At 44.8% G+C, this 15,601-nt stretch overlaps 1 protein-coding gene across 1 annotated transcript in view; it reads right to left on the minus strand.

The window, feature by feature from the left end:
- The window catches only part of MRPL3 (mitochondrial ribosomal protein L3), a 37,491-nt gene that overhangs the window by 20,719 nt on the left and 1,171 nt on the right, over positions 1 to 15,601 (minus strand). The window contains exons 2-6 of the mRNA XM_032971208.2: positions 8,120 to 8,307; positions 5,796 to 5,887; positions 5,588 to 5,686; positions 5,086 to 5,185; positions 2,823 to 2,883 (exon numbers count right to left, since the gene is read on the minus strand). Of these exons, the coding sequence (XP_032827099.1) occupies positions 2,823 to 2,883; positions 5,086 to 5,185; positions 5,588 to 5,686; positions 5,796 to 5,887; positions 8,120 to 8,307 (540 nt within the window). The remainder of the gene's footprint in view (positions 1 to 2,822; positions 2,884 to 5,085; positions 5,186 to 5,587; positions 5,687 to 5,795; positions 5,888 to 8,119; positions 8,308 to 15,601) is intronic.

Consider the following 15,601-nt stretch of genomic DNA (forward strand, 5'->3'; position numbering starts at 1 on the left):
TCTTACCACGGCAACTCTCTCTCCCACTTCAGCAAAAAACGTATTCTTGCTGTGGTTTCCCCACCTGATTATGATTGCTTGTATTGCAATCGAAACGTCGTGATTTAATTGATTTTATTTTATACCAATAGTGAGGGAAAAAAGTATTTGATCCCCTGCTGATTTTGTACATTTGCCCACTGACAAAGAAATGATAAGTCTATAATTTTAATGGTAGGTTTATTTGAACAGTGAGAGACAGAATAACAACAAAACAATCCAGAAAAACGCATGTCAAAAATGTTATAAATTGATTTGCATTTTAATGAGGGAAATAAGTATTTGACCCCTCTGCAAAACATGACTCAGTACTTGGTGGCAAAACCCTTGTTGGCAATCACAGAGGTCAGACGTTTCTTGTAGTTGGCCACCAGGTTTGCACACATCTCAGGAGGGATTTTGTCCCACTCCTCTTTGCAGATCTTCTCCAAGTCATTAAGGTTTCGAGGCTGACGTTTGGCAACTCGAACCTTCAGCTCCCTCCACAGATTTTCTATGGGATTAAGGTCTGGAGACTGGCTACGCCACTCCAGGACCTTAATGTGCTTCTTCTTGAGCCACTCCTTTGTTGCCTTGGCCGTGTGTTTTGGGTCATTGTCATGCTGGAATACCCATCCACGACCCATTTTCAATGCCCTGGCTGAGGGAAGGAGGTTCTCACCCAAGATTTGATGATACATGGCCCCGTCCATCGTCCCTTTGATGCGGTGAAGTTGTCCTGTCCCCTTAGCAGAAAAACACCCCCAAAGCATAATGTTTCCACCTCCATGTTTGACGGTGGGGATGGTGTTCTTGGGGTCATAGGCAGCATTCCTCCTCCTCCAAACACGGCGAGTTGAGTTGATGCCAAAGAGCTCCATTTTGGTCTCATCTGACCACAACACTTTCACCCAGTTTTCCTTTGAATCATTCAGATGGTCATTGGCAAACTTCAGACGGGCATGTTTGTGTGCTTTCTTGAGCAGGGAACCTCGCGGGCGCTGCAGGATTTCAGTCTTTCACGGCATAGTGTGTTACCAATTGTTTTCTTGGTGACTATGGTCCCAGCTGCCTTGAGATCATTGACAAGATCCTCCCGTGTAGTTCTGGGCTGATTCCTTACCATTCTCATGATCATTGCAACTCCACCAGGTGAGATCTCGCATGGAGCCCCAGGCCGAGGGAGATTAACAGTTATTTTGTGTTTCTTCCATTTGCGAATAATCGCACCAACTGTTGTCACCTTCTCACCAAGCTGCTTGACAATGGTCTTGTAGCCCATTCCAGCCTTGTGTAGGTCTATAATCTTGTCCCTGACATTTTTGGAGAGCTCTTTGGTCTTGGCCAAGGTGGAGAGTTTGGAATCTGATTGATTGCTTCTGTGGACAGGTGTCTTTTATACAGGTAACGAGCTGAGATTAGGAGCACACTCTTAAAGGGAGTGCTCCTAATCTCAGCTTGTTACCTGTATAAAAGACACATGGGAGCCAGAAATCTTTCTGATTCAGAGGGGGTCAAATACTTATTTCCCTCATTAAAATGCAAATCAATTTATAACATTTCTGACATGCGTTTTTCTGGATTTTTGTTTGTTGTTATTCTGTCTCTCACTGTTCAAATAAACCTGCCATTGAAATTATAGACTGATCATTTCTTTGTCAGTGGGCAAACGTACAACATCAGCAGGGGATCAAATACTTTTTTCCCTCACTGTACGTGACTTTACCGAAAGAACCAAAGAGTATGAATCCCTGCAGTCACGAAAACTTCAAACATAGATTCATCACCAATGTTGGCTATGAGTGGGAATCAAACTCCAGTCACTGGGTTCGTGGTGCAGTACAGGAACCACTGTCGCACCACTCCCCACAAACACTCAGCCTCACACGTGTAGGGGTATAGGGCTGGCTGCTGGCGGAAAAGGGTAACTGCGGTGTACAGCAGAACTCGCATTAGCAGGCCACGATATATACGAGAGGGGGACATCTATGGGAAAGGTCATAGAAGGGGCCCATCAGGAAGCCCCCGGAACCCGCTAGTAGGTTCCAGAAGGGGGGCGTGGCCAGGGCGGAGCAAGGCCACGTCTGGGAGTATAAGAGGGGGCCCTGAGCGGGAGCTCGGGGCTGTTGCTAGAAGTGGAATCCCCGTTGTGCTGTTCAAGATCATCATCGTCACCATCTCATCGTCACTATCTCCTCGTCGTCGTCTCCGTCTTCACCAAACCGGGGTGCTGTTAGTCAGACAGCCTACAAAGTAGTTCCGCTGACAATAGACGGTCTTAATTATAATAGTGTGCACCCACATAGGGTGTGTATTTATCCCGATGGTGCTTGTTTAATAAAGAAGTGCCTCCAAGTATTACTGTCTCCGATCTGCGTCACTACACATGTATACCAGCAACCCAGTTTTGCAATGCACAATGGTATGTCTCGGACTCTCTCTCGAGAAGAAGCCCTTCCACCAGCAGTGGCATGAACAAGCAATTCCAGGGCTTTACCTTTTACTGGTCATCTTCTGCCAGTCAATCTCATGAGCATCATAACCCAAAACATCAAAAGCTCATGTAGACACGTACATACGTATATTTACACTGCGTGCCCCGGGCTCTACAACGCAACTTTTATTATTTGATGGTGAGAAAAAGAAGACTTAAAATTCCCTGCAGTCATACAGCAGCTGTGGACTCTCTGGGTTTGCCTTCCTCCTTCCTCTAAGTGGCAGCGACAGCATGGAGGGGGATCAGAGGATGAGAATAAACCCATGGTTGAGAACTCGGGGTGGGGGAGGGGCGGAGTGGCGCTCACGTTTTGGCTGTCACGTCCACGTACTGCCCAGGCCGGAAGTGGGCGGCGTAGAGCGGGGTTCCTGCAACAAGATGGGCATCGCAGAGCAGTGAGATTCAAGCCAGCAGCAGCAATAAACTGATGGCGCTGGTGTCAATTATGGGTGCAGATGACAGTATTGTTGAAGGTGCAGGTAATTAAGGTGGCAGTGCACGGTGATGGTGGCAGCCTTGGTGATGACCTGATAACGACTGGTTCCGCTGCCTCCCCTCCCCACTCCAGTGATTCACTGAATCGTCACAATTCAATGCAAGAACCAGTTCTTTCAGGTCTCATTAGTACTCTCATTGACAGGCATACCATGTTTGCGCCCAGGATGCGTTCCTGAAAACCAAAACGTAAATTGAAAGTACAGCAAAAGTTCTGTTATCCGGCATCCATGGGAAATGGAGGGTGCCGGTTAATCAAATGTTATACTTATAGTTCACCAAATTTTTTAATGACAAAAAAACTCTTCAAGAATGAAACTAAGCCTACATTTTAACTATGATATAAGATTTGAAGTTATCGTGACTGCAGGGATCCATGGGTGGAACAAACACCTGATGACGGATGCTTGTGTTGTGCCCGAAACGTCGTGATTTAAATTTATTTTATACCTATGTGACTTTACCGAAAGAACCAAAGAGTATGATATAAGACATTTACAGAGGTACTCACCAATCAGTTGTAGAACATTCTATAAGGTCGCACTCATTACACACAAAGTGGTTGCGACAAATGAATCATAAGACGTTGGTGATCTCATCAAGGAGCATCAACCATCGCGCAAACTTCGGTCATCCTCACAGCGGCTTTTGGATAACCATTGAGCAAAGATGGTCACTGCATCGCGCGCTTTCAGACACGCTTCTGCGGCCGTCTAGAATGCTCTTCCTTCCAATATTAGGAAGCCACTGGAGCTATGCATTTTAAAATCTAAATTCAAAACTAATGTCTTTATAACTGTTTTTGTTTGTTTAGTTTGTTGTCCTTCCCCCACAGCTCCGTTTAGCACGGTTGGCTTACGTACGGTGTGAAAAAAGTTCAATATACATACATTCCAAGTTGATTGTCGAAAAGCAGTGGGATAGTTTATAGTACAGTATACAGTACACTTAAATAGTATACTCTACATTTACTGCCTCTCAGCTGCTTCTGAATGCACCTTGTGTTTGCAATTGAGACTGCTGCTAGCCCCACCATCCGGCAGCATCCTTAAGCTGCTGTAAACAACAGATATCTGAGAAGCACATGACAAGATACTGGATGGCTTTCGGAATTTTTCCGGATAAGTGAAAGAAGATTCGTATCGCCGTCTATGACAGACACCGGTTTATCAACCATTTCGGGTGGTAAAGTGCCGGATAACAGAGCTTTTGCTGTACTTAAATCGAAGCAAAGAGATGGAATGGTGGATCGTAACGTGGTGCAGTACGTAAACTGAAGATGCTCAATAACCCATTGCACATCTATACTGTACAACCATCGGTGTGAGCGTGTATATTATTCATATTTTAAAATATGACCTTGTCTATTATACCAAATATATTATTTAACATATTAAAATAGTTTACACTTGTATAAACATATTCGTCATAAATACAGTATGTGGGGAAAAAATATTGATACTATACGTGTGCCCGTAGAAGAGACGATAGGCAGTCAGGGACGCTAACGCGTGGGCGCCATCTGGTGCCCGAATGTCGACGTGCAGCGTAAACAACGTCGGGGTCTTAACGGTTAAGCTCGTAAATCTCGAGTACGTTCTGGCGAAGTACCACGGTATGTAAAACGGGATTGGGTATCAGTAAGTTGAGTACGTTAAAGCGAAAGTACGTACAGCGGGATGACGTACATCGGGATATTACTGTATGTAATTTCTTGATGGTTCAGGCTAGATGTTTGCTCCATAGCAGTGCTGATGGAGGTAGTGTTGCGATGTCTGTTGTGATGGAACTATTATTGGTGCCGATGTTGGTGTGGCTCGTGGTGTTGACAGTGGCACAAGAGTGGTGATATCCACGATGGTAATAGTAGTACCGATCATAATGCTGGTGGTGGTTAGGATGGTGGGGCTTGTGATGGCACAATGGCACTCGTATTTAAAGTGATATCTATGGTGCCGATGCTGCTGGTACTGAAGGTGGCACTGATGGTGGCGCTCTCCATGGTTCTGGCGATGGTGCTAATGGCAGTGTTAATGGTTTAAGTCTTGCACTGCTGGGTGTGAAGGCGCTATCACCTGGCTTGACAAGGGCGTGCTTGGACACCTCAAATACTGACACCTTCTGCTTGGGAGGAACTCCAGCCAGGCGGCACCGCTCCAAGTGAACCCTCGAGTGCTGTGCAGAACCATCATAATCATTATCATAATCATCAGCAATTAAATACATTGTTCATTATTTAATTAGGCAACAGTGCATGAGCAAGCCAGTAAGCAAGTGTGTGATTTAACTAAGCATGTCAGTGAAGGAGCGAGTCACTGAGCGAGCAAGGTAGCTAGTCTGCAAGTCAGCAAGTGTGAGTGAGCGAATGACTGAATGAGGAAGTTAATAAGAGAATCAGTGAGTGAGCAAGCGAGTGAACAAGCAATTAAGTAAGCAAGCAAGTGACCGAGTCCGTTAACGCAGAAAATTAGTAAGAGCGAGTCATCGGGTGACTGAGCAAGTGAGCATAGGGGTAACTGAGTTATCAAGCTAGTGAGCAAGCAAACAAGCATATGAGTCAACCAGTGAGTGACGTACACTAAATGGAGAGACGTTTTTTCCGCCTACAAGGAGGACATCTGTTACACCGTCGTACTCCTCCTTGGAGAGGTGCTGCAGCACGTGGCAGTCCTGCACCTGTGCGGCATACAGAGGCGTGAGTGGAGTGGGTGACCGCATTAGCACTGGGGCCGACAGGCAGGTGGTGAGCGTGTGGATCCCACGGAAGACAGCTAGCTACACAAACCTGCAAGACGGTGACGGGTTGCTTTTCACCAGATTTGGTCCAGGCTGGCATGATGCCCAGTTTGACAGCAACAAGACCAACTCTCCGTGAGCCTGAACGCACACAGCACCATGTTCAGCCATCACACAGCACACTCTTGGGGCAAGTACTGCGGGTGAGCACAAACATAATCCAAAAATCAAACAGCTGTTGGTTTGTAGATGCATATATGGGTTACGCATACTGGGCTATCCGACATGCATTTGAATTTTTGTTGGAGAGAAAGATTTCAAATGACTTTCCGGAACACAAACTTAGCACTGTCAAATCACTGCAGCGACTTCACTACAGTGTGATGTGTTGGCTCAATAGCTACCCAAATACTACAACAGATGAGCACCATTCTTGAATTGTGCAAGGTTAGAGGAATGTGGGTAAACACAATAGATGGGAGTTTCAAAGCTGAGAGTAAGAGCATATAATAAGATAACTGGTGTACTGTCCCCCACATGGTCACATGGTAGTTGAAGTGAGTATGGATGACAGAAAACTGTTTTGACTTGGTCGGCCATATGGCCGACCAGCTCTGAACCAATTCCTCAACCACATCAATTCCATACACCCAGCTATCAAATTCACCATGGAGGTGGAAAAGGATGGCAAGCTACCATTCTTGGATGTTTTAATCGAAAAGAGACCAGATGGTTCAATGGGCCAGTCTACAGGAAAGCAACCCATACGGATGCCTACCTAAAACATGACTCCCACCACCATCCATCCCAGAAAAATTCCCTCATCAAAACTCTACACCATGGAGCTCAATGTATTTCCGACCATGATCACCTCGCCAGTGAACTGGAACACGTACACCAAGCTCTCAAGACGAATGGATATTCAGACTACACAATCCGTAAAGTTATCACCCCAACCATTGGGAAAGAACCATCTGAAGACCCAATCAAAACCATCCCCTTGCCATACATATCAGAGGTCACCAAAAATATTTCCAAAATCATGAGCAAACACAAGATCCAGGTTCGATTTAACACAGTACATAAAATTCGTGATCTGATCCCATGTGTGAAGGATGTGATCCCTGGCATGCAATACCCTGGCGTCTACAAACTAAGCTGTATTTGCGTAGTCGTTACATTGGGGAAACTAAGCGACATGTCTCGGACCGTGTTCGTGAACATAAGGCAGACCTGAAACATGGTAGGACCAATACCTCGGCCATGGCTGATCATTGTTTTAATGCGGTGGGCTCACACGAAATTGATTTCTCTAAGACGAAGGTACTTTGCAAACCCACTGGTTATTAACAAAGATTCGTTCATGAAGCCATCCATATATACAGACAAAGACACAATTTCAACCGAGATGGGTAGAAACTAAGCAATCACTGGAAGGACATTATCAACCAGTTTAAGTCATAACTGGCTATGTTTCCATTTTAGACCTGGCAGCCCTTTAATTGGTGGAAGCACACCACCAGTGCCGTCGTGGCCCTCTCCGAGTACCATCACCTCTCGCAGCAACCTCCACCATCAACAGTGTGTGTAAAGCGAAGTGCAGTGATTACTTGGCAGCCCTTTAATTGGTGAAAACCCACCACCAGCGCCGTCGTTGCCCTCTACGAGTACCATCACTTACATAAACATTAGCTGCCCCGCCCATGCTGATGACACTTAGGCTACGCCCATTTCAAGCCTTTATAAACAGTTTGCCTTTAGAGGCTAACCCCCTTTTCCTGTTGACGACCACTTGTGTTGCGATCGAAAAGTCGTAGTTTTTTGTTATTTTCTTTGAACCTATCTACACGACTTACCGAAAGACAAAAAGAATAGGAAACTGTCTGTCTGGTAAAATGTTTTCACATTGGCGGAGGTATTAAGGAGTGAAATTCATGAAACAATGCCTGTAGTAGCAAAAGAGTAACATGAAAGCAACGAAATAAACTAAACACGACACTTTTTCTATTATTTCACCAGGTAAGGCCCACATGAGCAGCATGCACCACATCCAGTCAAATTATAGTGTGACTGGAGTAAATAAGTAAAATCCTCAACCAAAAAAGTGTTGGATTCTATCAAGCAGACTCAGGTACACAAATGAAGCTGGCCAACCGGTTGATGGGCAAAAATGTGGAGACACAGAAGAGTTCTGCTTTTATCTGACCTGGAATGCTCCACAACACGTAATGAGATTGTATAGGAAGCAAGTGTTTCACTTCAATGCAACAGCAATATAAATTAACAGCAAAGAGAATGAATGCCCATTCTTGGTAAAAGGCTGAACAAATGAATGTGCAGTGCCAGGTCTCTGGGTCCCTGCGTGCCCCTGACCAGGCGTCCACGTGTGCCGGGACCATGGCTCATCCTTCAGGGGGTTGAGGCGCGCAGCCGTGAGCTCAGTAAACTCCTGCTTGATGTGGCGCCGCAGGAAGGCGTTGTTCTCCTCCGAGAGGTGCTCGTGCCACCACGTGTCGGAGGTGCTCCGTGACACACAGCGCGTGCTCACCACACACCCGGCTCTGCACATGAGCAGCACACATCACGTCCGGTCAATCAACAGCCGCCTGTATCTATTACTACCGTTATCTTTATCACCCTAATTAAATTACAATTTCGATTTAAAGCTTTCGTGACTGCAATGATTCATCTTCTTTGGTTCTTTCGGTAAAGTCACGTAGTATGAGAATAAAATAATAAATTGATAAAATAAAATAACACAATAATATTCTCACGACGTTTCGGCCACAACACAAGCGGCCTTCATCAGGTGAAGGGACGAGACTGTCTGGTAGGACAGCGCTGGAGTGAAAGAGCCACGTTCAGATCACGGCCTTTAAGCTGTGTGAGAGGAACAAAGCGCCTTGACAAAGGAATTAGCATATAATTTAGCATTGAAATGGCTGAATGATTAGCTTGTGACTGGTCACAGAAATAGTTATGTTAAAAGTTAAAGCATACACATCCGCAGAGGCACCCCTTGACAATGGAATTAGCATAGAATTTAGCATTGAAATAGCTAGGTTAAAGCATACACATCCGCAGAGGCACCCCTTGACAATGGAATTAGCATAGAATTTAGCATTGAAATAGCTGAGTAATTAGCTTGTAACTGCTCACAGAAATAGCTACGTTAAAGTCAGACCATACACATTTACCGAGGCACTTAGTACAAATCAAACAGGAGAATTTAGCATTGAAATAACTAGGCGAATTTAGCATTGAAATAACTGAGTGATTAGCTAGTGACTGGTCACAGAAATGACTATGTTGAAGTCAAGGCCTACACATCTGAGCTATTCACAGTACTATATAGTGAACCAATAAAAACTAAAATATAAATTACCTTCATGTTATCAATAAACTCTATATTCTCCAATCAGCTAAGCTACCAACAATAAGTCGTTATATATCACAATGCTATATGGCGAAAAAATGGGTGGATTCTTACCCTCAACTTCAGCACCACGGATAGCTACGGGCCCCGTTCAGACGGACGAGTTCGTCCATGGTCGGAACAGAGGAGGGGGAGAGAGACAGCTGCGAGGCCCTAGTATACTCCATGTTGTAAAACCATACCATTAACCGTGGTGTGAGAGGTATTAAGAGGCAATGCCGGCGAAAGAGCTGCGGTCTGAAGGTCATCGTAAAAATACAATTAATTAAGAACAGAAATTATTTAAAACATCTTTCCAGTGGTTACTAAGCCAGAATCCATCTTCTCGGTTGAAATTGTCTCTGTGCTTGTATATGTGAATGGCCTCATGAACGAATCTCTCATGGTAGCCGGTTGGTTTGCAAAGAACCTCCGTCTTGGAGAAGTCAATGTCATGTGAGCCCACTGAATTATAACAGTGATCTGCCACGGCAGATGAGTTCGTCCTACCGTGTTTCAAGTCTGCTTTATGTTCGCGGATGCGGTCCGAGATATGTCTTTTGGTTTCTCCAATGTAGCTACTACCACAGAGGCACTTTAGTTTGTAAACGCCCGGGTACTGTATGTCTGGAACAGCATCTTTTACAGATGGAACTAAATCACGGATTTTATGTACTGTGTTGAATCGGACCTGGATCTTGTGTTTATTCAGGATTTTGGAGATCTTTTTAGTGACCCCTGCAATGTAGGGTAAGGTGATGGTTTTGAGTGGCTCCACAAGAGGATCCTTCTTCATGACTGGAGTGATGGCTTTGCGGATTGTGTAGTCGGAGTAGCCATTAGCCCTGAGAGCCTGGTGTACGTGCTTGAGTTCACTGGTAATGTGTTCCTGGTCGGAAATGCATTGGGCTCTATGGTATAGAGTCTTGATGAGGGAGTTCTTCTGGGATGGATGGTGGTGGGAATCCGGTTTCAAGTAAGCATCTGTATGGGTAGCTTTCCTGTAGACAGAGTGGCTCATTGAACCATCATGTCTCCTTTTAATTAAGACATCCAAAAAGGGTAGTTTGCCATCTTTTTCGACCTCCATGGTAAATCTGATGGCTGGGTGTATGGAATTGATGTGGTCACGGAATTGGTCTAGAGCAGGCTGGCCATGTGGCCAGATGACAAAGGTGTCATCAACGTACCTCTTCCATAAGGTCGGGCGTAGAGTGGCAGTCTGGATGGCGTCAGTTTCAAATTTTTCCATGAATACGTTGGCTACAACCGGAGATAGGGGGGAGCCCATTGGGGTGCCCTTAGTTTGTTTGTAGAAAGTTCCATTCCAGGTGAAGTATGTGTTGGTTAAGCAATGTCTCACCAGAGGGGGTACATCAGTATGCAGTCCTTGATGAACCAGGTCTTCAATGATAGCAATGGTGTCAGGTACCGGGACTTTGGTGAACAAGGACACCACATCAAAACTGACAAGCAGGTCGTTTGGGGACAGGGAAATGGCTTTGATTGTCGATACCAGGTGAGTAGAATTTAGTACCGCAGAGGTGGTTTTTCCAGTGAAAGGTCGCAGTATATCAGCAAGAAAACGTGCCAGTTTGTAGGTGGGGGAGCTGATAGTAGAGACGATGGGACGAAGGGGTGTATCTTCTTTGTGTATCTTTGGAAGGCCATATAATCTTGGTGGTCTGGCAGCAGAGGGTTTCAACGAGAGCTGTTTGATCTAATCAATTAATGCTGTTGAATCAGAGATGATTTTGTTCGTTTTGGTGACCAGGCTGTTGGTGGGATCTCTTTTTATTTTTGTATAGCTGCCATCGTTGAGTAGTTCTTGAATTTTGTTGTTATATTCTGTTTTGTCCATGATGACAGTGGCATTGCCTTTGTCGGCTGAGAGGACGACAATATCATCCCTCTTTTTTAATTGAGATAATTCAAAACGTTTGTCTTTGCTGATGTTGCTGGGTGGCAACTTAGCGTTTTTGAGGTCAGCAAAGACGAACGTTTTGAATTATTTCAATTAAAAAAGAGGGATGATATTGTCGTCCACTCAGCCGACAAAGGCAATGCCACTGTCATCATGGACAAAACAGAATATAACAACAAAATTCAAGAACTACTCAACGATGGCAGCTATACAAAAATAAAAAGATCCCACCAACAGCCTGGTCACCAAAACGAACAAAATCATCTCTGATTCAACAGCATTAATTGATGAGATCAAACAGCTCTCGTTGAAACCCTCTGCTGCCAGACCACCAAGATTATATGGCCTTCCAAAGATACACAAAGAAGATACACCCCTTCGTCCCATCGTCTCTACTATCAGCTCCCCCACCTACAAACTGGCACGTTTTCTTGCTGATATACTGCGACCTTTCACTGGAAAAACCACCTCTGCGGTACTAAATTCTACTCATCTAGTATCGACAATCAAAGCCATTTCCCTGTCCCCAAACGACCTGCTTGTCAGTTTTAATGTGGTGTCCTTGTTCACCAAAGTCCCGGTACCTGACACCATCGCTATCATTGAAGACCTGGTTCATCAAGGACTGCATACTGATGTACCCCCCCTGGTGAGACATTGCTTAACCAACACATACTTCACCTGGAATGGAACTTTCTACAAACAAACTAAGGGCACCCCAATGGGCTCCCCCCTATCTCCGGTTGTAGCCAACGTATTCATGGAAAAATTTGAAACTGACGCCATCCAGACTGCCACTCTACGCCCGACCTTATGGAAGAGGTACGTTGATGACACCTTTGTCATCTGGCCACATGGCCAGCCTGCTCTAGACCAATTCCGTGACCACATCAATTCCATACACCCAGCCATCAGATTTACCATGGAGGTCGAAAAAGATGGCAAACTACCCTTTTTGGATGTCTTAATTAAAAGGAGACATGATGGTTCAATGAGCCACTCTGTCTACAGGAAAGCTACCCATACAGATGCTTACTTGAAACCGGATTCCCACCACCATCCATCCCAGAAGAACTCCCTCATCAAGACTCTATACCATAGAGCCCAATGCATTTCCGACCAGGAACACATTACCAGTGAACTCAAGCACGTACACCAGGCTCTCAGGGCTAATGGCTACTCTGACTACACAATCCACAAAGCCATCACTCCAGTCATGAAGAAGGATCCTCTTGTGGAGCCACTCAAAACCATCACCTTACCCTACATTGCAGGGGTCACTAAAAAGATCTCCAAAATCCTGAATAAACACAAGATCCAGGTCCGATTCAACACAGTACATAAAATCCGTGATTTAGTTCCATCTGTAAAAGATGCTGTTCCAGACATACAGTACCCGGGCGTTTACAAACTAAAGTGCCTCTGTGGTAGTAGCTACATTGGAGAAACCAAAAGACATATCTCGGACCGCAGCCGCGAACATAAAGCAGACTTGAAACAAAGTAGGACGAACTCATCTGCCGTGGCAGATCACTGTTATAATTCAGTGGGCTCACATGACATTGACTTCTCCAAGACGGAGGTTCTTTGCAAACCAACCGGCTACCATGAGAGATTCGTTCATGAGGCCATTCACATATACAAGCACAGAGACAATTTCAACCGAGAAGATGGATTCTGGCTTAGTAACCACTGGAAAGATGTTTTAAATAATTTCTGTTCTTAATTAATTGTATTTTTACGATGACCTTCAGACCGCAGCTCTTTCGCCAGCATTGCCTCTTAATACCTCTCACACCACGGTTAATGGTATGGTTTTACAACATGGAGTATACTAGGGCCTCGCAGCTGTCTCTCTCCCCCTCCTCTGTTCCGACCATGGACGAACTCGTCCGTCTGAACGGGGCCCGTAGCTATCCGTGGTGCTGAAGTTGAGGGTAAGAATCCACCCATTTTTTCGCCATATAGCATTGTGATATATAACGACTTATTGTTGGTAGCTTAGCTGATTGGAGAATATAGAGTTTATTGATAACATGAAGGTAATTTATATTTTAGTTTTTATTGGTTCACTATATAGTACTGTGAATAGCTCAGATGTGTAGGCCTTGACTTCAACATAGTCATTTCTGTGACCAGTCACTAGCTAATCACTCAGTTATTTCAATGCTAAATTCGCCTAGTTATTTCAATGCTAAATTCTCCTGTTTGATTTGTACTAAGTGCATCGGTGAATGTGTATGGTCTGACTTTAATGTAGCTATTTCTGTGAGCAGTTACAAGCTAATCACTCAGCTATTTCAATGTTAAATGCTATGCTAATTCCATTGTCAAGGGGTGCCTCTGCGGATGTGTATGCTTTAACTTAGCTATTTCAATGCTAAATTCTATGCTAATTCCATTGTCAAGGGGTGCCTCTGCGGATGTGTATGCTTTAACTTTTAACATAACTATTTCTGTGACCAGTCACAAGCTAATCATTCAGCCATTTCAATGCTAAATTATATGCTAATTCCTTTGTCAAGGCACTTTGTTCCTCTCACACAGCTTAAAGGCCGTGATCTGAACGTGGCTCTTTCACTCCAGCGCTGTCCTACCAGACAGTCTCGTCCCTTCACCTGATGAAGGCCGCTTGTGTTGTGGCAGAAACGTCGTGAGAATATTATTGTGTTATTTTATTTTATCAATTTATTATTTTATTCTCATTCTACGTGACTTTACCGAAAGAACCAAAGAAGATAAATTACAATTATGTTGTATGATCAAATAACCCAGAAAGTACCCTATGTCGTGGATTTTGTTAGTGTCATATTTACTCTTTGGTTCTTTCGGTAAAGTCACGTAGGTATAAAATAAAATAAATCACGACGTTTCGATTGCAACACAAGCAATCATCATCAGGTGGGAAAACCACATGTTTTGCTGAAGTGGGAGAGTTGCCGTGGTAAGAGGTTATCTAGGTAAGAAAGGGGGGAGGGGCAAGGGGGGGGAGACGAAGGGGGGTGTGGGGTAGGGGGAGCGCTGCGTGGACGCTCGGAGAGGGAACGTGAGGCTGGGGGGGGGGGGGAAGTGGGCGGGGCTGGAAGTGGGAGGCCGAGAAAGCTGGGGATGCGGGGGGGGGGGGTAACTCGGAAAAATAGACTAGTACCCGGCTGATATGATAGACAACAACCACTATAAAGCAGTTAGGATTTTACCTGGTCAATGACATCCTTCCAATGATTGCTCAATTTGTATCCATCTTCTCGGTTGAAGTTATGTCTGTTTAAATATCTGGATGACTTCATGAACAAACCTTTGATAGTAGCCCGAAGGTTTGCAAAGTACCTTGGTCTCGGAAAAATATATATAATGCGAGCCCACAGCGTTATAACAATGGTCAGCTACGGCAGAGGTATTGGTTCTGCCATGTTTCAGATCTGCCATGTCGTTTCGTTTCCCCGATGTAACTGCTGCCGCAGGTACAACTCAGTTTGTAAACTCCAAGATATTGCATGTCAGGAATGACATCCTTCATAGATGGGATTAGATCACAGATTTCGTGCACTGTATTGAATCAGACCTGGATCTTGTGTCTGTTAAAGATTTTGGAAATATCTTTGGTAACAACTGCTATGTATGGATCATGATGGTTTTGATTGGCTTCTCAGGGGGTTGTTTCTCCATAGTTGGAGAAAAACATCTTTGCAAATAATGCGGTCCGAGTACCCATTCATCTTGAGGGCCTGGTGTACGTGTTCCAGTTCACTGCTACGTGTTATTGGTCGGAAATGCATAGGGCCCTATGGTGTAGTGTTTTGATAAGGGAATTCTTCTGTGCCGGATGGTGGTGGGAATCAGGTTTCAGATAGGAATCTGTGTGGGTGGATTTCCTCTTCTTTGGTTCTTTCGGTAAAGTCACGTAGAATGAGAATAAAATAATAAATTGATAAAATAAAATAACACAATAATATTCTCACGACGTTTCGGCCACAACACAAGCGGCCTTCATCAGGTGATTATTATTATATTCTCATTCTACGTGACTTTACCGAAAGAACCAAAGAAGGTGGATTTCCTATAGACAGAGTGTCCCAGACTGTTGGGTCAGTGCTGTGAGCGAGTAGCACCTATGAAGGCCGGAACGACACACGAGGGGGTGGGTGGCCAGCACTAGGCATGGCCGCCTTTGCGTCCCTAGTGGCGATGTTTACACACCGCTCCAGCTACTCATTTGAGGCTGAGTCGACCGAGGAGAGGCCCAGGACCGTTTCAAATAATAGTTACTGGTGGTATCCGTGAGCGGGAATCGAACTCTGGTCGCCGGGTTTGTAGCGTGGCGCGCTAACCGCTGCACTACCGCTCCCCATTGCACTATGGCGCCTCCCTGCACTGTGAACAAACAGAACATCAGGTTACCAACACATCTGGTTCAATAAGGGCTCTGACATAAATGAACTGTCATTCACGGGTTGAATGACTGGATGCCAAAGTGGTGTCAAAAAGTTGAACTTGTCTTCTTCTGTCGTATGGAATT

The sequence above is a fragment of the Petromyzon marinus genome, chromosome 45 (assembly GCF_048934315.1).
Source record: "Petromyzon marinus isolate PM22_M1 ecotype Great Lakes invasive population chromosome 45, UKy_Petmar_22M1.pri1.0, whole genome shotgun sequence".
NCBI lineage: Eukaryota > Metazoa > Chordata > Hyperoartia > Petromyzontiformes > Petromyzontidae > Petromyzon > Petromyzon marinus.